The sequence below is a fragment of the Paroedura picta genome, chromosome 7, assembly GCF_049243985.1.
Source record: "Paroedura picta isolate Pp20150507F chromosome 7, Ppicta_v3.0, whole genome shotgun sequence".
Classification (NCBI taxonomy): Eukaryota; Metazoa; Chordata; class Lepidosauria; order Squamata; family Gekkonidae; genus Paroedura; species Paroedura picta.
In genome coordinates, this window is record NC_135375.1 from 2,712,128 (window position 1) to 2,734,232 (window position 22,105).

At 47.7% G+C, this 22,105-nt stretch overlaps 1 protein-coding gene across 11 annotated transcripts in view; it reads left to right on the plus strand.

The window, feature by feature from the left end:
- Nucleotides 1–22,105, plus strand: part of CELF4 (CUGBP Elav-like family member 4) — a 725,765-nt gene that overhangs the window by 619,338 nt on the left and 84,322 nt on the right. For 5 of the 11 annotated variants that reach the window (XR_013232951.1, XM_077346528.1, XM_077346533.1 and 2 more), the window contains exons 4-5: nucleotides 1,675–1,803; nucleotides 9,734–9,813. Coding sequence is in view for 10 of the 11 variants with exons in the window: in XM_077346528.1 (XP_077202643.1) it covers nucleotides 1,675–1,803; nucleotides 9,734–9,813 (209 nt within the window). In the remaining variant the exon portion in view is untranslated. The remainder of the gene's footprint in view (nucleotides 1–1,674; nucleotides 1,804–9,733; nucleotides 9,814–22,105) is intronic. The other 6 variants (XM_077346531.1, XM_077346535.1, XM_077346532.1 and 3 more) reach the window with 2 other exon arrangements.

Genomic DNA, 22,105 nt, shown 5'->3' on the forward strand with positions numbered 1-22,105 from the left:
GGACATATGCAATTCTTAAGCCTTGTATCAGTACAGCACCTGAGAAGAACTCACACTTTCTATTGGGAAGGATGAGGGCCAGAGGTCAGTGTAATACTACAGAATGTGAAGATATCTACCCTGTTACTGTTTTCCATCAATCACAGCAACAAACAAACATCAGATGGCCCACAAAATATATAAGGTACGAAGACATGAAAATACATATGAAAATTAAAGCAGAATACACCCAAATCAATAAATGAATCAGCTGATACTTTCTTCAATCTTCAGTGCTGTATGTACTCTAGAAAAGAATTTTTCATGTTTTCATGGTGATATTTGTGGGGGGGGGGATTTTAATGCTTTAAAAGGCTGGGCTGCACCAAAGAACTTCACAATTATTAATGCAATACATAAAAGTGTAAAAAGTCTTTGGAAAATAAGATGCCAGCAAGAAAATGCCACCGTGCTGCTAAACCTATCCTGCAAAATGCAAACTGTTCTGCCATTTTCATCCAGAAAGCTGGAAACTGTTAGAACTCTTTCCTGCCTTTTCAGCAATTCATCTGTCAATATTTAGGTCCCAATACTTACCTGTTTCTTTAAACGCTTTATGACCATCGCCACATATCACTTAACTTCAGGAGTCGCCACACCAGTTCAGCAAAATTAAGCACAACACCAGATGTCATACGTTGCAGAAACTGAAATATTTACATTTTAAAAATTAAATATTAATTAGTTAGACGTCATGTTACAATTAAAACCCTAAACCTGGTAAGCAGCAGCGACATTCGGAAAGTTGACGACTTCAGTTAGATTTCTTGTCTCAAAAGATGATCTAAAATTACTAGGGATTATTCTGCCTCATAAGAAAAGCAGGTATCAAACAGGCTCATTTGAACGTTAAGTCCTTGAGAAAAGCACACCCACAAACCCTTAACAAACCCACAACATTCCCCAATCAATTCATTTAACACTAACTGATTGCTCCCTTACCCGTTCTGATCTGACCCCTAATCGATTCAAATACCTACCCAATTACACCCTAATTAATTTAAATACTTACCCAACAAATTCCAAATGGATTATGCCCCTATCCAACCTGTCCTACCCATAATTAATTAAGGATGATTCCAGAACTCCAGGCTGGGGCTGGAGGTCGGCAACCCCCAGTTGTCTCCAAGCTGTGCAGGCCTTCGGTGATTCCAGACCTCCAGTCCAAACCTCCAGTCCAAATCTGGAGGTTGGCAAGCCCCCGTCAGTGGCATCCCTCTTTGCCAATCTTGAAATATGGTCACCTTATTCTTAGGTTCTTATCAGGGTAAGACCTCAACTTCCATGCCCTGTTGTTGGCCTTCGGGAAGAACTGATTGGCCAGTGTCTGAGACCAGAAGGTGGACTAGATGGACCAGCAGGACTCTTCTGATGTTCTTAAAACACACCTGCTTTCGAAATTCGATTTCCTTACCAGTGAAAGTTCTCCATCTCCCGAAGGGTGGGGGAAGTTGACATTGCTTTGCGGCTGCTTCTCGGACCACCGATTCATTCGGGACCCCCCCCTTTTGTCATTCACAGTCCCCGGAGACGTTGCCCTCCCCAAACTTGCCCTGGCCGCTGCTGCTCTCCCGAGTCTGTTCTGCTTTCCCATTCCTTCCGAAATATGGTAAGCATCTCTTTATTTTGTTCCAGAAGACAGAAAACTCTTTGTGGGCATGCTCAACAAGCAGCAGTCAGAAGACGACGTGCGCAGGTTATTTGAGGCCTTCGGAAACATCGAAGAGTGCACGATCCTTCGGGGCCCAGATGGCAACAGCAAAGGTAAGCCCAGCAGGTAGGGATGCCAACCTCCAGGGAGGACCTGGAGATCCCCCCACACACACACACACTCCAAGAATTGCAGTTCAATTCCAGACTTTAGAGATCAGCTCCCCTGGAGGAACTTCTGGATGTTTTGGAGACTTGACTCTGTTGGAGATTGCAAGATCTGTAGCATGCATAATTTAACAGCCTATGGAGAGTATTCCACAGGGGGCATTGGGGGGATGTGCAGTGAGCATATTTAGATTAGGAACTTGGTGGTAGTTTTCACAGTTTTTTTTTCCTGTGCCCTGATTGGCTCCGTTGGAGACTTCCTGCTCCTTTGAGCGCTCTTCCTCCTTGATGGCCTACAGAACATTAGTCAGTTAGTCAGTGAGGACTATTTCTCTCCTCTCTTACTCACAAAGTTTGTTTCTCTTCTCAAGGAAACCCCCTCACTGGCAGTCTTCAAACAAAGGTTGGATACATACTTTTCTTGGATGCTTTAGGATGCTTAGGGCTGATCCTGCGTTGAGCAGGGGGTTGGACTAGATGGCCTGTGTGGCCCCTTCCAACTCTATGATTCCACGATTCTATGATCCATTTTATTCTTTTAAGTATCTGGTGCTGCAACTCTTGCATATTTAAATTCTGCCAGAAGGATAACTGTGCATGACAAACCCAGGCCTGGCTGCTTGCTATTCTTCTATAGCAGTCGGTCCATGAAAGCCAGTGTGGGGGAGTGGTGTGAGTTTTAGATTAGGATCTGAGTGGTTCAGTTTCAAATCCTGATTGCCGCCAGAAGAATAGTTAGTCAGTTAGACTGTTAGGACTCTCTCTCTCCTCTCTTTTTCGAAAGTTGTTTCCCAATAAAACAAGTTATTCTTTAAGCGGCCGCTGCTTCGCCAGCCCATTGCATCTTTCTACTCTGTGAACAGACCCTGGGGCACAGCTGCCCTTTGAGGTCTCTGTCCACCCCAGGCTCTACCCCAAACCTCCAGGGGGTTCCACACAGGAAACTGGCAACCCTACCCACATGCTGGCAGGGACTCATAGGAATTGTAGTCGGAGGACATATGGAGAGCTACAGTTCGGCCACCCCTGGTCTAGATGGAGCCATGCCACCTTGAATCAGGGATACTTGTGCCAGATCTGGGTTCAGAAATTCTTGGCAATTTGGGGGTGTAGCATAGGGAGGCGGGGCTTTGGGGAGGGGCATCAGCAAGGTTCAATGCCCTTCAGCCTACCCTCTTCAGGTGAACTGAGCTTGGTCATCTGGTGATAAGTTGTAATTCCAGGAGAGCTGCAGGCCTCACCAGAGGCTGGCAACAAGGGTTGCCAGATCCGTGTTAGGAAATGGCTGGAGGCTTTGGGGGTGAAGCCGAGGGTGGGCAGAATTTGGGGGAGGGAGGGACCCCTGAAAAAAAAACACAGCTGCTTTCCCCAAAGGAACCTAACTCTTTAGTCTGGAGATGAGCTCTAATTCCAGGGGATCCCCAGGTCCCACCTGGAGACTGTCACCCCTACTGGGAATTCTAATGGGCCATTGTTTAAGGGTTGCCAACCTCCAGGTCGGACCTGGAGATTTCCCGTGAAATTGGCCGGTATGGATGCCAACCGCCAGGTGGGACCTGGGGTTCCCCCAGAATTCCAGCTCCTCTCCAGATTACAGAGATCCGTTCCCCTGGAGGAAAGGGCTGCTTTGAAAGACGGGCCCTCTGGTAAATGCATCCCCCTGAGTCCCTTCCCAAGCCACACCTTGTCCAGGCTCCCCCCAAAAAATCTCCAGGTATTTCCCTGCCCCAAGCTGGCAACTGCAACCCCTGTCCTGAACCAGAGTTCACCATAATGTTTACAGAACAGGACAACCAGCTTTGGTTTGGGAAATTCCCAGAGATTTTGGTCTAGGGAGGGTGGGGTGTGGAAAAGGTAGGAGTCCCAGTGGGGTACAATACTACACAGTCCGTCCCCCGAAGTGGCCATTCTTCCAGGGACTCTGATCTCCACCCGAAGGCCAGCATCCCTAGGCCAAAAGGCCCCTTCAGGCTTCAAACATTTGTATTCATTAAATTTTTATTAATAATAATAACATTATTAATATTATTAATAGAAAAGAAAAAACGATACATGACATATAGGAAAATATAGAATACAGGAAATCTCCCCAACTGAAATTTGGGAGGATTGCTTCACCAAGTGAGGACTATCGCTCTCTTCGTTTATTATTATTATTATTGTTATTGTTATTGTTATTGTTATTGTTATTATTGTTATTATTATTATTATTATTATTATTATTATTATTATTATTATTATTATTATTATTATTATTTAATTTATATCCCACCTCCCCCCGGAGGCTCGAGGCGGGTCACATAAAAACCAATCCCATAAAACAATAAAAGCCCGATAAAACATAATACAATTAATACAAAAGTTAAGACAAGAGTAGTGGCAAAATTCAATATAGCTAACCCAATTCCACACACACTAAGGAGGGAAAGGAAACGTACTCACAAAGTTTGTTTCCCTTCTCAGTGAAGCCAGTTCATTCTTTTAAGCAGATGGTTCTGCGCTCCCTTGCATATTTAAACTCTGCCAACCGGATAAACAAGCACGACAAACTCAGCTGCTTGCTCCTGTAGTGGAGTGAGTTTTAGATTACAGAAATAGTATCTACCACATATGGCCAGCCTCACCACTAGGAGAAAAAGGGAGAAGGCTGGCTGAAGATCAGCTATGTCCCTCTCTCCTGTTGGGATTTTAGTTGGGGCATAAATTAACATTTTGTATTTGGTTTTTTGTTGTTACCCGCCCTGAGTTTTGGAAGGGCGAGATATAAATGGATGGGGGATACGATTCTAGGTAACACTGTGTGTGAACGAGACCTTGGGGTACTTATGGACTGTAAACTAAACATGAGCAGGCAGTGTGATGCAGCGGTAAAAAAGGCGAATGCCATTTTGGGCTGTATCAACAGGGGCATCACATCAAAATCACAAGATGTCATAGTCCCATTGTATACGGCACTGGTCAGACCACACCTGGAGTACTGTGTGCAGTTCTGGAGGCCTCACTTCAAGAAGGACGTCGATAAAATTGAAAGGGTACAGAGGAGAGCGACGAAGATGATCTGGGGCCAAGGGACCAAGCCGTATGAAGATAGGTTGAGGGACTTGGGAATGTTCAGCCTGGAGAAAAGGAGGCTGAGAGGGGACATGATAGCCCTCTTTAAGTATTTGAAAGGTTGTCACTTGGTGGAGGGCAGGATGCTGTTCCCGTTGGCTGCAGAGGAGAAGACAAGAAGTAATGGGTTTAAACTACAAGTACAATGATATAGGCTAGATATCAGGGGGGGGGGGAAGGAGGTGGTAAGCTCCCCCTCACTGGCAGTCTTCAAGCAAAGGTTGGATACACACTTTTCTTGGATGCTTTAGGATGCTTAGGGCTGATCCTGTGTAGAGTAGGGGGTTGGGACTAGATGGCCTGTATGGCCCCTTCCAACTCTATGATTCTATGATTCTATGATAAATAAAAATATCATCATCATCATCAAAATTATCATCATTGTCTGAATGACTCCGCTTCAAATCCCCACCCTGCTATGGAAGCTCATGGGGTGACTTTGGCCGAGTCCCACATTCCCGGCCTAACCTACCTCGCAGGGTTGTTGTGATTTTAGAATGGAGGTGAGGCGAATCACGTAGGTCACTTTGGGACCCCACTGGGGGGAAAGGTGGGGTGTAAATGAAGTAAATACATAATACCTAGAGCTGAAGATGGAGGGCCAATGAAAGGCAGGTTGGCTTGTGAGTGGGAAGGAGACAAGAAAGAGGGGAAACTGAGGCTATGGGGCGGCTGGGAGGAGAGAAATGGTGGCAGGTGCTCCTTCTGTGGAAGTCTTTAAGAGGAGGCTAGAGAGCCATCTGACAGAAAGGCTGATTTTGTGAACTTCAACAGGTTGTGAGTGGGTGGGCAGAAGGGACTGTGTCCATGCTTGTCTCTTGTGGCCCTTCCTTGCATACCAGGGAATTGCTGATTACCACTGTGGGATGGTAGGTGAATTCCCTCCAGGCCAGGCTGGATTCTGGAGATTTTTGGTGTGCGTGGGGGGGGGGGATCATTTGGGCATGAAATTGGGGTCACTGTGGGTAGGCAGGTAGTTGTGAGTTCCTGTATTCTGCAGGGGGTTGGACTAGATGACCCTGAAGTTCCCTTCCAACTCTGTGATTCTAGGATTCTATGTCAAACCATCTCTGAATGTCAGACAATCCGAGGAAATGATTCTGTGAACGTAGGCAGATTGTGAGTGGGTGGGCAGAAGGGACTGTGTCTCAGCTTGGCTCTTGGGGCCCTTTCTTGCATGCCCAGGGAATTGCTGATCACCACTTTGGGGTGAATTTCCTCCGGGACAGACTGGCCAGCGATTCTGGGGGATTTTTGTGGGGGGGGGGCATCATCTGTGGATGGAATTGGGGTCACTGTGGACGGGCAGGTGGTTGTGAATTTCCTGCATTCTGCTGGGGGTTGGACTAGATGGCCCTGGAGGTCCCTTCCAACTCAGTGATTCTATCCTTAAGACTAACCTGTCTAAGGCGAAGCATTACAGAAATCTCCCTGTGCAGTTGTCATCCCAAGTTCAGAGCTAAATTTAGGAACAAGAGGAAGGAACTGGATGTGGTCAAAGCTTGTGTGCAGTTTGCAAAAAGGGACCTTGGAGGAAAATCCTGATACAGCAGGTGCCAGACCAATAAAGAACATGTCTTGGGCCAGACTTGTGTAACGGGTAGACCTGCGCACATGTTGAGGATGTCATGTGACCATGTATGGCAGGACTAAGAATTGTGTGGCATAAGCACATGTCAACATGCAAAATTATTCAAAAGGCATCAATGATGAATGTTTGTGTCAATCGGCTGGAATTTCCATCCGGTGTTCTGGATTTTCCCTTTATTGCAACACTGTCTTGTCCCCCTTCAGAACCTATTTGTTGTGTCTGTCCTTGGCCGTGCACACCATGCAAATGAGCCCCCAATTTGTGTTGCAAGGGTTAACACTTTATCTTGTGAAGCCATTTTAATTTGCAAATGAATGTGACGTGTATGCCGTCTCAGTTCCGATCTTGATGTGGGTGACTCTCATTCACTCTGCCTTGGAGCCCAGCCACGGCCCCTTTCCCACAATCCCTTGTTCTCAATCATTCCTCTCTCATTTCTTGACACCGTATCCTCCTCTTGCTTTTATAAGCAAACTTTGGTTCAGGTGTCCAGCTGCCGGGATAATTCACCAGATTGTACCGGCTCAGCCTACATGGGGTTACCCACTCCGTCTTGGAAAATTCGTGGAGGTTTTTTTTGGGAGGTGGGGGACTGAGGAGAGAGTTTAATATGGACACATTTCCAACATTGTTATCTGGTAATCAGTTGAATCTCCAGACCCCACCTGGAGGGTGGCAACCCTAATTGTGAGAGATTGTGTTGGTCAAGTTTAAATAGGAAAGTGAGTGGAGCACCAAGCTGCCTAAAAGAATGACATAGTTTTATTTAGAAGAGAAATAACTTTGTGAGTAAGAGAGGAGAGAGAGGCCGTTCTAACTGTCTAACTGTTGTTCTGCAGTCATTCTGTCCTGTTCTGGAGGCAAGCAGGGAGGAAGGGTAGCTCAAAGGAGCAGGAAGTCTCCAGTTGGGCCAATCAGGAGAGGAGAGGAGTTTGGAAAATACCAGGAAATGCCCAATCTCACTATGCTAATTACTCATCTCCCGCAATGTCCCCTGTCGGATATTCTTCATATGCTGTTGAATCCTGCGCCTCACAGATCTTGCCTCTTTCAACAAATTGCTCCCTGGGAAGAGCTCCAAAATCAAAGGTGAAGGGTACCATCCTAAGCGGAGAATCCTCCAGTTCGGATGGGAAAGCCATTCTTCACTTGACATTAAATATTGATCTGCTTGTATTATATCATCACCTGTGAGTCTCCGCAGATGCTACCGAGCCTGCTGAGCCAGTTCATATGTCACCTGCTATTTTGACAGGCGGCAACGTGAACAGAGATCATTTCTGTAACGCGGCAGAGAGTAATCTTCGTCACGGTAATGGAGGAGAGGAGGAAGTTGCATTAAAGAGGGTTCAGGTGACCAGGACTGATTCTGCACTTACTTTGTTTTTTCCGTTGTGGATCCTGCTGAATTCAGATCGATTAGAACTCAGGTCTTCCTCTATCCCCCCCCCCAGTTGAAACAGAAGGTGTTCTGCACTGGACTGGGGAAGCTCAGAGCAGGGAGGGGAGCCAAGTGCAGCAGGAGTCTCTCTTTTCTTGAATAAGGGGTGGGGAGAGAGAGGATTGGAGACGGCAGAGGGGAGAGGGAACCAAGAAGCAAATCTCTGCTGAGAGAAGTTAGGGCTTCTGGAGCACAGTCACTTTAAGACAAGCTTTGCAACTGGCAACCAGGAAGTCTTTGAACTGATGCCCTGGCCAGTCAGGGAAGACTGCTTTGCTACAGTGTTGGAGGCACGAGGCAGGAAGTTAATTCACAAAGAACAAAAATCTGCACATTTACTCATGGCGGTTTTTGAAATATCGAAGGTTATATCCACTTCTGGATATTGCAGGGGAAAGGTAGGGTCACTCCGGATCAATCATGCATGTTGCAGAGGGGAAATTTAAATCAAAGTGGAAATTGAATTCAGTGTAGGCGACAGGGATTTATTTGAGCTGGCAGTAGGTAAAAAGCCCTGTGCAGACAGAACTTTAGCCATGGAGAATTTGAAATAAAATGCAGAAGGAAGATTTGAATCTGTGTCATTGAGGAATGCAGATAGGGGCTCCCTCTGCTTTGAACCTCCTCTCTTTCACTTCCCAGGTCCGATGAATGTTGGCAGAGTTTAAATATGCAAATGATTCTAAGCACCAGCTACTTAAAGAATAAATCGCTTTATTTAGAAGAGAAACAACTATGTAAAGAAGAGGGAAGTGAGATAGCCCTAACAGTTTAACTGCATTCCAAATCTGAATATGCTGTCCGTCTCTCCTGATACCCCCTGCTGTTGAATCCTGCATGCTACAGATCTTGCATATTCCAACAAGGAACAGTAGGAGTAAACGGAGGGGGCACTATGCGACAACACAGCATCGTTTCCAGCAAAAAACCAGAAGTGACATCGCTGTGTCATGCAATGCTCTAGGAATCTTCCTCCCCGCTCTCTATGGTAGAAACCATAGAGAGCAGAGGGATTCCTGAAGCATTGCAGATTGAATACATGGATAGCAACCCAAAAGAGTGTCCTTCTTCATAGTGGAACCCAAATTATGGAACTCCCTCCCCAGGGATATCGGTCTGTCCCCCACTATCACAGTCTAGCTTTAGTGCATCTTGAAATACTTCAATCTCTATTATAAAGACCATAGAGACCAGGGATATTCCTAGAGTGTTTTGTGATGAACTGTTGTTGTTTGTTTGTTTGTTTTTTTACTGGAGATTATGCTAGACCATTCCATGACCCCATTCCTTCCTATCTCTGCCCCTTCTCAATACCTCCCACGGTTCCCCAAGGGATAGCAACTCTATCCTTACATTATGCCAGTTCCAAAATGCATAAGGCTTTGAAGATCAAGGCCAGCACCTTGAATCAGACCAAAAACTAGACCGGGAGCATGTCGAGATGGAGCAAGCTAGAAGTGCTACGGTTTTCCTGACCTGCTCCAGTTAGGGTCGCCCACCACCTGGAATGACCACTCCTCTCCAGGCTGCAGGGCTGCTTTGGAGATTTGACTCCATGGCAGTCCCCAAATCCCTCCATCCTGAGGCTTCCCCCGAAAAAAACCTCCAAGTATTTCCCAAATAAGAATTGGCCACCCTCACTCGGGTCCCCATCGCCTGCAAAAGTTACATAATTTTAAAGTGAGCATTCTGATTCATGGACATTACTGTGTTTCTCTCTCTCTCTTCTGAAGGTTGTGCATTTGTGAAATATTCCTCACATGCGGAAGCCCAGGCGGCCATCAATGCCTTGCACGGAAGCCAGACGATGCCGGTGAGTCCTCACTGCTTCCCGGTTTATCCCCTGACGCTCTCACTCTGTCTACCCCGGCGTTTTCTCCTCCGGCCTGAGAGCCACGCGGAGTCTCTGCACAGCTGAATTCTGCCGCTCGGCTGCTCAAGGAATCTGCCCCGGCGGAGGCTTGTTGCCTAGGAAAGAAAACACAGTTCTTTATTGTCAGAGAGCCCCGTGCTCATAGGGGAGGCAGGGACACGGCTGCTAGCGGTCTGTGTGAGCGGGGATGGAGATAGGTAGGAGGAAGCATGTCCAGGGAGGTTTGTCAGCCTCCAGGTGGTGGCAGAAAAACAATATGGCAGCAGGAGGGGCTTGCACAGTACCAGGGTGTCTACACAACAAAAAACCCAACCCGTTTAAATGAAACACGCGGGCACAAGTCTTATCAAAAATAGAGTGCGTATTATTTTAAGAAGGTGCAAAGGTCGTCCAGTTTTTTCCAAACTATTAAAGTGCAACCCAACACAGCCAGAATCAGCATAAAGCACAAGCGGCATGTCTAACTCACAGAACAACAACAAATAAAACAAGAGAGTGGGCAGATGTATTGCTTTTCCTTGCTTATCCATCCATTTTGGACACTGTAAGGATTATTTTTTTAAAAATTAGAGAGACAGTTTGGTGTAGTGGTTAGGAGTGCGGACTTCTAATCTGGTGAGCCTGGTTTGATTCTGCACTCCCCCACATGCAGCCAGCTGGGTGACCTTGGGCTCGCCACGGCACTGAAGCTGTTCTGATTGAGAAGTTCTGTCATAGCTCTCTCAGCCCCTCCGACCTCACAGGGTTTCTGTTGTGGGGAGAGGAAAGGGAAGGCAACTGTGAGCTGCTTTGAGAATCCTGCGGGTTAAGAAAAGTGGCATATAAGAACCAACTCTTCTTCCTCTTCTTCTTCTTCTTAGCGGATTTTTAAAAGGTATCAGAACTGTAACAAGCATTCAATCTTGCGTAAAGCACTGATGCTTCATTGGGACTTGCTGGTAGATCATTTGCTTCTCGCATAGAAGGTCCCAGGTTTGACATCAGTAGCTGAAGGCTCTCAAAGAACAGATGCTGAGGAAGGTGTTTCTCTGCAGGAGACCCTAGAGAGCTGCTGCCAGCTAGAACCGTCACTGCTAGACTCAACAGGAAGCAGGAAAAGGAGTATTTGGTTGTGGATTTCCTGCCTTGTGTAGGGGCTTGAATTGGATAAGCCTTGAGGTCCTTTGCAGATCCATTTTTATGTTTCTAATCCTTGCTTGAAATGATGGGAAAGATACAGTTTTATGTGGTTCTTTCTGAAAAGAGTTTCTGGAAGTTCGGGGCCATCACAGTAAGGGCCCTGCCTATTATTATTATTATTATTATTATTATTATTATTATTATTATTATTATTATTATTATTATTATTATTATTATTATTATTATTATTATTATTATTATTATTAATATTATTATTAATATTAATATTAATATTAATATTAATATTAATATTAATATTAATATTAATATTAATATTAATATTAATATTAATATTAATATTAATATTAATATTAATTACATTTCTTACTCGCCTCTCCCCGAAGGCGCAAGGCAAGTTACAATATTAGAAACCCCGATAAAAACCCTATACATATTACAAACGCAACACAAATTACAAAATACAAAGAAGTGGCGGTAAAACATTAAAATTTCGTACAACCCACCCTGAAACTATACTAGAGGGGAGGGAGAAAGAGGGCACGGTTGTCCCGATGCCATTCTGTGAACCCAAGAGGCCCGGGGTGATGATCTTAACTGATACACTCATTCACACGGCTCTCTGAATACTTGCAAAGGACTTTCAAGTTTAAAGCCAGCACCTTGCCCTGAGTCAGATATCTCAGGCAACCTCAATCCCATCAGATCTTGGAAGTTAGAATCATAGAATCCTAGAATCATAGAGTTGGAAGGGGCCATACAGGCCATCTAGTCCAACCCCCTGCTCAACACAGGATCATAGAATCCTAGAATCATAGAGTTGGAAGGGGCCATACAGGCCATCTAGTCCAACCCCCTGCTCTACGCAGGATCAGCCCAAAGACGAAGAAGAAGAAGAAGAAGAATAGAATCATAGAATCATAGAGTTGGAAGGGGCCATACAGGCCATCCAGTCCAACTCCCTGCTCAACACAGGATCAGCCCAAAGCATCCTAAAGCATCCACCGAATCATAGAATCATAGAATCATAGAGTTGGAAGGGGCCATACAGGCCATCTAGTCCAACCCCCTGCTCAACGCAGGATCAGCCCAAAGAAGAAGAAGAAGAAGAATAGAATCATAGAATCATAGAATCATAGAATCATAGAATCATAGAGTTGGAAGGGGCCATACAGGCCATCTAGTCCAACCCCCTGCTCAACGCAGGATCAGCCCTAAGTTAAGCGGGGTTGGTCCTGGCTAGTATTTAGTTGGGAGACCTCCAGGGATTTGGGTGGTAATTCCTCCAAGGAACACTAGGGGTCATGATATGGAGGCAGGCAATGGCCAACCACTCCCCAACGTCTCTTGCCTGGCTGCCAGAAAGTCCTCGGATGTCCTGACTACACGACACTCACACACGGCTTACAATAAAATGAATACATTCCAGCACCTTGAATCAATTTCAGAAGAGAATTGCTCACCAATGTAATCAAGGCAGCCCAGGTTGATTAGATGCACATCACAGGAGGGACGTAAATGCATTCTAAACCGCCTGAAACAGCTCAGTTGTCTTCAAGGGCAGCCCCATGTCGAGCTTATTGCAGTAGTCAAGTCTAAAAGTTCCACAATAGAACAGGCTTCCTTTTTTGGATGTTTTAAAGCAGAGGCTGGATAGCCATCAGGTAGAAATGCTGATTCTGTGAACTGAGGCAGATTGTGAGTGGTGAACTGAGGCAGATTGTGAGTGGCAGAAGGGATTGTGTCAATGCTTGGCTCTCGTGGCCTTTTCTTGCATGCCCAGGGAAATGCCAATTGGAAGGCAAATTCTTTCAGGCCAGACTGGCCAGGGATTCAGATTTTGGGAGGCATCATCTGGACATGAAATTGGGGTCACTGTGGGTGGGCAGGCAGTTGCGAATTCCTGCATTCTGCGGGGGGTTGGACTAGATGACCCTGGAGGTCCCTTCCAACTCAGTGATTCTATGGTCAGGAAGCCGTAGCACAAGACTCAAGGCCTCCAGCAGGGTGACCGTCAACACATGTAAGGACCTGGGGACTCATGATATGAGGGCACGTGCACGCAACACCTTCAGAGGGAATGGAAACATTTATCCCCATCTGCCGCGTTCAAGATGCAGCCCTTTGATTGACAAATGCGATGTCCTTGCAGAAAAGATACTATTTGGGCAAAAACACTTGGCAAACTCCATGCATGGAGTGGAAACACAAGACCACACAAGACGGTGAAGAAAAGTCCCTTAAAACCGGGAGGCGAAGGTATCATCCTTCTTAAGAGAGGCATAAGGAGTCAGGGCTCTCTAGCTTAAGGCAGAAAAAAAGATGATTAAGGGTAGACAAGGCAGAGGTGTTGAATATTATGGATGATGTGACAGGAGAGATGAGAGAGAAATGATTCACTCGCACAGACTCCGGAGAATCCTCCGCTGTAACTGATTGGCAGAAAGTCCAGGACAGACAAAGGAAGTGCCTGTTCACAAGAACGTATAATTAACTTAGGGGGTTCTGTTCTCACAAGATGTGCGGCAGGCGACCCTGGAGAGCCGGTTCAGGGTTTTGAATGGAGGGATTGTAATGGGACCGGAGCGAGCTCTTTGCAGCAGTCGGAATATTCAGTTCAACAACCCTGCAGCCAGGAAGTGGGATCTGGGTGACAGGCGGAATTGCTGGCCAATGAACATTCCTCAGACTGTGAGAATTAAGGATGTGTGGGTCTGTGTGTATCCTTTGTGTTTCTCCGTCTTCTTGAGAACATAAGAGGAGCCATGTTGGGTCAGGTTAATGACCCGTCATTTCCAATGTTCGGTGTCACACGGTGGCCCAACCCAGGGGTCCTCAGAGGGTCCATCAGCAGAGCCAGAATTCCAGAAACCCACAAACCCACTGCAGATGCTCCTCCCCAGCAACATGAATATGGGGCATCACTACCCCGGACAGAATCATAGAATCATAGAGTTGGAAGGGAGCTCCTGGATCATCTAGTCCAACCCCCAACCAACATTTCCAAACATTCTTTGGAAATGTTTAAACAGAGGCTGCGTAGCCATCTGACGGAGAGGCTGATTCTGTGAAGGCTCAAGGGGGTGGCAGGTGACAGTGGATGAGCGAGAGGGTTGGGAGTGTCCTGCACAGTGCAAGGGGTTGGACTAGATGACCTAAGATGCCCCTTCCAGCTCTGTGATTCTATGAATCTGAGATCTTCCCTTAGTGGGACCATGCTGACCCTTCCTCAATTACTGGTTCACCTGTGGGTGGGGGTGGGCTGGCAAACCCTAAGACTCAGGGTTGCCAGCTCCGGGTTGGAAAATACCTGGATATTTGGGGAGGGAACCTGAGGAGGGTGGAATTTAGAGAAGGGAAGGGCATCAATGGGGCATAATGCATTAGAATCCATCTTTCACTGTGCCCTTTCCCTGCGGTGAAATGTTATCTGTCACTGGGAGATCAATTGTAATTGCAGGAGATCTTCAGCTCTCACCGGAAGACTAGATCACCCTGTCTTGGAGTGTTCCACTAAAAAGGAGTTCTGGAAGAAGAGGAGGAGCTTCTCCTCCTCCCACCCAACCTACATGTGCTCATCCTGGGGTTTTTGGCTTCTAGGAGGGACCTGGGAACCTCTTAGAGCTCCTCTGCAGACTGCAGAGCTGAATTCCCCTGGAGAAAATGCCCACATTGCAGAGTGGACTCTATGGCAGAAGTGACCAGACTGCGGCTCTCCAGATGTCCATGGACTACAATTCCCATGAGCCCCTGGGCTCATGGGGATTGTAGTCCATGGACATCTGGAGAGCCACAGTTTGGCCACCGCTGCTCTATAGCTCGCTCCCCTCCCACCAAATCCAGGCTCCACCCACCCATTTCCAGAACTTTCTCCATCCGGAGCTGGCCACCCTAGGCCAAAGTTATTCCCGTCGCTGAGCCCCTTGGCATGACACTTGCCTCTCCTTCATCTCCTGCCAGCGGGGGACATCCATCCTCCTCCTCCTCATCAGGTCTCTCAGCCATGTGCTCCTTGGGCAGACTCCAATTCCTCCGCAGCTGCTGGGGCTATCGCTCCGCTGTGACTTCCTCTTCACACAACACATGTTTCCTCACCGTTTCCCCAAAAAGCAATTTCCAGGGATGGAGGTTTTGTTACACACCTCCTTCATGTGTGTAGCGCATGTCTTGCTGGGCTTTTTGTTCGTTCGTTCGTTCAGATCCTTCGTTAGTTGGCCGGGATCTTCAAGCAACGCCACAGGGGTCCCGTATCCGGCCCATCCTCCAACAGCTGCTTTGGCTACCAGCTGAATTCCAGATTAGGCTTAAGGTCTTGGTAATTACCTTCAAGGCCATATACGGTCTGGGCCCAGCGTACCTGAAGGGCCACCTCTCTGCCTACGCCCCTCAAAGAGCCTTGCGCTCCACCACCTCCAACCGGCTAGTGACCCCTGGCCCCAAGGAAGTTCACTTCATCTCATCTAGGGCCAGAGCCTTTTCTGTCCTGGCCTCCACCTGGTGGAATGACACCAATGCGCCTGGGACAACACAGGTCAGATATGTGTACTGGTTAAGGGCGGTAGACTCAAATCTGGAGAACCCGGTTTGATTCCCCATTCCTCCTCCACATGCAGCCAGCTGAGGGACCTTGGGCCAGTCCCAGTTCTTGCAGAACTCTCTCAGCCTCACCTACCTCTCAAGGTGTGTTTTGGGAGAGGAAGGGTAGGTGACTGTATGAGACTCCTTCGGATAGAGAAAAGTGGGGCATAAAACCCGACTCTTCTGCAGTTTTATACGGTGCACACACTACTTCCGCACAGGAAAACCCAGCTGCAGAAGCACTCTGAAAGGGCATCCCCCAACATGTGCGGAATGGGTCTCGTGAGGAAGGGAGATAAGGACTTCTTTCTCTGCTTTCTGCATCCCGTGTGCCACCCTGTGCAGGACGGCTGAATGGGCAGAAGTACCCCTACGGAGGAGCCGCAGGGAGTGGTCAGGGTGCCATACTCTAGATTGGCCTGGATTTCTTTTCAACAATGATTTTGATCTAGACCTGGGATTCCTCCATGTAACTGGGAAGCAGTGGGGCTTGTAATTAGATTTGTGTACACTTTCATAAATTGCTCCGCGGCATCAAAGGCTACGGCGCACGCTTCTTTCTGTATCCTTCTCTCTGTTAATTGAACAGTTGATGTGAGGATGGGAAGTGTGGCTGGGCCGACGATTATTTACAGACCTGCTGACAGCTGCGCTGCGAAAATTAACAGGAACAGAGGCACCCCCCCCCCAAACCTCCCCACCCCATCACAGCTCGCTCACCAGAAGGGATCTGTTTCAAATTGGATTGTTGGTTCTGCAGAAGACGCTTCCCTGGGCTCTTCGGTCCCTGCACAGTCACACCAATGCTTGCAAAAAAGAAAAAAGAAATCCAGGGAAGGGGACTTCGGCACCACCCGCTGTTACAGAAGCCCCAGCCATGCCCCAACAAATTCAAAAGCTACAGGACCCAGATTTGTTATTAGAATCATAGATTGTTATTAGAATCATACAGGGCCTGGGGAACGTGGATAGCTCTGTCCAATCCCAGGGCTAAATCTGCACTTTGTTTATTCTATTGTGGATCCTGCTGAATTCAGATTGATTTGAACTCAGGTCTTCCTCTCCTCTCCCTCCCCATTGAAACAGAAAAGTGTTCTGCACATGGTTAGGGAAGCTCAGAAGGGGGAGGAGCCAAGCGCAGCAGGAGCCTCTTTCTTTCTTTTATTGAAGGGGGGGTTAGGTAGGATTGGAGACAGCAGAGGAGGGGGGGGAAACAAGAGGCAAATCTCTACTGAGAGAAGTTACGGCTTCTGGAGCTTCTGCCGAAAGAAGTTAGGGCTTCCCCTTTAAGGCAAGCGTGCAGCCTGGGAACAAGGAAGCTTTTGAACTGAAGCCTTGGCCAATCAGGGCTTCTCTACCCTGGAGGCTCAGCAGCAAGTTCAGAACAGGCAGATGGCTGCATGCTTTCTCATGCTGATTTTTTCAAATATTGAGAGTAATATCCATTCCAGGCTATCACGGGGGAATGGTAGGGTCACTCCGGATCATTCATGCTTGTTGCAGAGGGAAAATTTAAATCACCCCAAATCAAAATTGAAATTACACTCAGTGTAGATGCCAGGGATTGAATCGACCTGGGATTGGAATAAAAGCTCCATGCAGATTCAGCCCAGGTCTCAATGGATAGGCCGGGGCCACAGCCAAAAAGGCCCTAGTCCTTGTTGAGGCCAGACACACTTCCCTCCAGCCGGGGACCACCAGCATATTCCGCTTATGTGGGCCTTTCACCCCCCATTCTTAAGTTTGTAAATGGCATGAGAGATAATAAAATACACCATTCCAGTGATAGATATTAACATGTTAAATGAAACATGCTGTGATTGGTGACATAGTGTGATTTTAATTTTGCTAACAATTTGAATCTAGGCCCCTCTTGATCTTGAGGCCCTAGGCTGAAGCCCAGTTAGCCTACAGGAAAATCCGGCCCTGCCCCCAACCCTCCAGGAACTTCCAAACTTGGAGCTGGCAACCTGGTTGGCTCCTCGGAATGACATCCGCTTCTCCGCGGGCCTCCGGCGTCGTTAGCACTCTGACATCCCAATCGCGCCCTTTAATTCCTCCTCTTTGTGCACGTGCCCGCCTGTGAATTTTTCCGCTAATCCCCAAGACAACCTCCCCCCTCTTTTCCCTCCCTCCCTCCCCATTGTTCCATAAATGAACTAATAAATCAGATGTTCCAAAACCCCGGAATAGAAAACTCAGCAGCCCGGCCGCTTGACAGGGGGTATGAATCATCCCAGCATTGAAGGCGGCCTTTTGGGGCATAAAGACCTCATCTGAGCTACTTTTCCTCTCTAGTCACATCTTGGTAACGGAGTCGGCATCTGGCAGGACAGCACAGACACCCGGGGGGGGGGGGACTTTGCAGGGATCTCTCTCTCTTTCTCTCCCTTCCTCCCCCCCCCCGCCCTTTCCTTTTTGCACTTCTCCGATTCCTGCTCCCCTTCGAACTCTTTTGCCGTGGCAGAATCCATTACGTCTAAATGGGATAAGTGGGGGATCTCCAATAGCAGGCCTCCCAACTTGGCGGAGGACAAAAAGAGAACTCATCGGCCCTCTAACCTTTCTTTATCAGTCGAAAGGGAGGAAGAAAACTCAAATCGGCAGGGCTGGGGAGGCGAGGAGAGGAAGCCACAGAGCGTGCGGAAACGGGAAAAGCCTGCACCACAGTAGCTGTGGGCTACAATTTCAGGTTCACAGTCATGGGCCTGGCTGTCTGTGGCCTCTTCTGGCTGCCCTCCTCTTCACCATTCCCTCTCCTGTCGTCCCTTGCTGTTGTGCAGGGTAAATGGCCTTATCTCTGTAGGTCTTGATATGCCAAAACCAGGGGTAGTCATCAACCTGTGGTCCTCCAGATGTTCATGGACTACAATTCCCACGAGCCCCTGCCAGCAAATGCTGGCAGGGGCTCGTGGGAATTGTAGTCCATGAACATCTGGAGGACCACAGGTTGACTACCCCTGCGCTAAACTACCCTGTCCCGGCTCTTGCACCTGGGTGTGAGGAGCACAGGCTAGCTCTAGTTTTCACACTGTTCTGGGGTCAAACATGGGAAAGGAAAATTGGCATGCAAATCTTGGTTCAGGGGTGAGGAGTAAAAGGGCATATCTGCCCGAGTTTCCGATTGTTCTTTGTCATCGGCACTGCCTGTGATGCTGAATTCCTGTCGCTGCTACCCCATTGCCCAAATATAACTATTCCTGGTTTCCCCATCAATTTGGGACTCCTGTGTGTTTATCTTAACTCTACCTTCCTAATGCCGCGACCCTTTAATACAGTTCCTCATGTTGTGGTGACCCCAACCATAAAATTATGCACGTGTTCTTTCTCAGAAATTAAACCGAAACGGACCAATGGCGTGAAGATCCATTGGTCATGATTGTAAATAAATTGTTTTTTTTTTCCGGGGTTTCTCAGTTCAGTTCTGCCTCTTGTCCCACCATGCCGATCTCGCTCTTTTCCGCTGCTCCAGACAGACGAACGCTCTCTCTCGTTCTACCCTGCAAGGCTGTTGTGTAGATGCCCCCCCCAGGCAAGCTGCTTGCCTTGCCATGACCCCTATGAAAGGGGCATTCACCCCCCCAAAAGGGGTGTCGACCCCCAGGTTGAGAACCACTGTCTTAGAGAGACTTAGTTGTTTGTTTATTTATTTATCTTTGTCTTTATATACCGCTGGTCTCAATAAGTCTCGCGGCGGTTTACAATAAAACAATAAAATACAATAAACCCCTTAAAGGTAAAGGTATCCCCTGTGCAAGCACTGGGTCATGTCTGACCCTTGGGAAAGACACCCTCTTTCATGGCAGACTCAATACGGGGTGGTTTGCCAGTGCCTTCCCCAGTCATAAGCGTTTACCCCCCAGCAAGCTGGGTCCTCATTTTACTGACCTCGGAAGGATGGAAGGCTGAGTCAACCTTGAGCAGGTTGCTGGGATTGAACTCCCAGCCTCATGGGCAAAGCTTTCAGATGGCTGCCTTACCACTCTGCGCCACAAGAGGCTCTTAATAAACCCTTAAAACCCCTTAATACATTAAACATTGTTTTAGGGCTGCACCCCAGGGTCATGACAGTGTCCCACTTGGGATATTTGGTTAACGTAGCAGCAGATAGGAATATGCATTTGGCTCATCCGAATTGAAAACAATACCTGATCGATATTTATAGGTATTGATTCAGAAGGATTTTTTTATCCTCAGCTATCCAAAATGGCCAAGCTTGAAAAATCCAGAAAATCTTGGGGGGTTTTCAGGGCCTCCGGAAAGCTGCACTCGGTGCATTGAAAGGGGTCTTGGTCCTTTTAAATACATTCAGAGTGAACTCTGAGCTTGGAGGAAGCATTTAAAGGGACTGCAGAGGCATTTAAATCCCTTTGGAGTTCACTCCAAAGCTGCCATCATGACTTGCACAAGGCATTTAAATTTGAAAGGGATCGTGACTCCTTTAAAGTTTGAATGACATTCTTCCCCTCCTTTGGAAACCATGGAGGATGGGGCGCACCTTCTCTGGGGGCCCAAAGAATGGTACCTCCAATCCAGTCTGCTTCAAATTAGGCACCAGAAGCTATGCTGCAAAGTTATAGACCAGGGGTAGTCAAACTGCGGCTCTCCAGATGTCCATGGACTACAATTCCCAGGAGCCATTTTACGGTTGAAGACCGTCTCCGTGGGTGGGGAAGAGTTATAGGCCTGGGCGTCGCACACACGCGTTTTCGCCACCAGGGGCGCTAACGCGCATGCGCCGAATTGCCACGCATGCACGTTTTCGCCAGCAGGGGACTATGCTCTGTGCATGCGTCAGCTCTGTGCATGTGCGTTTGTGTCTGCTGGCATGCCAGCAGCCGTGCCTGCCTCTTCCCCCCCCCCTCTCTGCTCCCCCATCAGTGTATCACCCATCCAGTGTACATGCTCCTCATTTTGTGCCCCAGATGTAGAACACATGCAAGGGTCTTTCAGAAATAGCAAGCTAAGAGTAGACTTGGGAGTTCAGCTCAGGTGCGTTTGCAAACTTAATGGTCATTTATGATGCACTGCGAGTTTGTAAAGTTCATTCTTTTTGCAGAATTTGGATTTCTTTTGTTGCGCTTCGTGCATTCCCGGGAACCTTGGTATGTACAGCCTGTTTTCTTAAAAAATCCCATGGCCAAAGGTTGCGGACGTGTTCAATTAAACATGCAACTGTTCAACCCTTCCAATTATGAGCTTTGAACCTCCCGTACGGATTCCTACCTTGACCTGCCTCCCTCGATCCGGTGCTGGAACAGAAACCTTCTGAACTCTTTGACCCAAGTGGTCTCTTGCATTCTCCCCGGTTCCTCAGCTTGCACGGATGGAATTCTGATCATTCGTATCTTGAACACTGATAAGTTGCCGGTTCGCAACCTTGGGCTGCTTTTTTGAGAATATTGCTTCCACCAACTCGACCTGCGGAGAGGGAAGAAATTCTGTTGGGGGAGCATTGATTTTTCTTTCCCCTATAAAGGCCCAACTTCACTCGCAGGGAACATGATCCTCGGGCCTGGAATGCAGCTTCCCCGCCTGTCTCATTTTCAACTTCCACTTCTCCTTCAATGAGAGCCAGATCCGAAACGGAGAGGAGTCGCTGAGGGACCGGCGTAGCGAGTGCAGAGCTCAAGGTGCAGAACTCTGGAAAAAGAGCTGCTTTCTCAGGTCTTCCAGAAACACCTGGGAGAGATCTGTCTCAGGATAGAAGAAACTGCCAAGAGTTGTCCTTTTTGGATACTCTTCCTGTTCCCTACATAGAATCATAGAATCACAGAATCATAGAATCATAGAGTTGGAAGGGGCCATACAGGCCATCTAGTCCAACCCTCTGCTCAACGCAGGATTAGCCCTAAGCATCCTAAAGCATCCAAGAAAAGTGTGTATCCAACCTTCGCTTGAAGACGGCCAGTGAGGGGGAGCTCACCACCTCCTTAGGCAGCTTATTCCACTGCTGAACTACTCTGACTGTGTGAAGTTCGGGGAGGCTGAGAACCAGTGTGGTCTCATGGTTAAGTGCAGCAGCCTCTAATCTGGAGAGCCAGGTTCAATTCCCCACTCCTCCTCCACGTGCAGCCAGACCTTGGCTCAGTCACAGTTCTCTCAGAGCTCTCTCAGCCTCACCTACCTCACAGGGTGTTGGAGGGGTCTCTAGTTCAGTTTTAGGTCTCGGCACGATCATCCTAGTGTCACAATAAAGAGCTGAAACAAACTCTCAGGGTGCTGGTCTCTGAATCATAGAATCATAGAGCTGGACAGGACCTCCTGGGTCATCTAGTCCAACCCCCTGCACTATGCAGGACCCTCACAACCCTCTCACTTATCCACTGTCACCTGCCACCCCCTTGAGCCTTCATAGAATCAGCCTCTCTGTCAGATGGCTCTCCAGCCTCTGCTTTAAAATCTCCAAAGATGGGGAACCCACCACCTCCCGAGGAAGCCTGTTCCACTGAGAAACCGCTCTGACTGTCAGGAACTTCTTCTGGATGTTTAGATGGAATTTCTTTTGAATTAATTT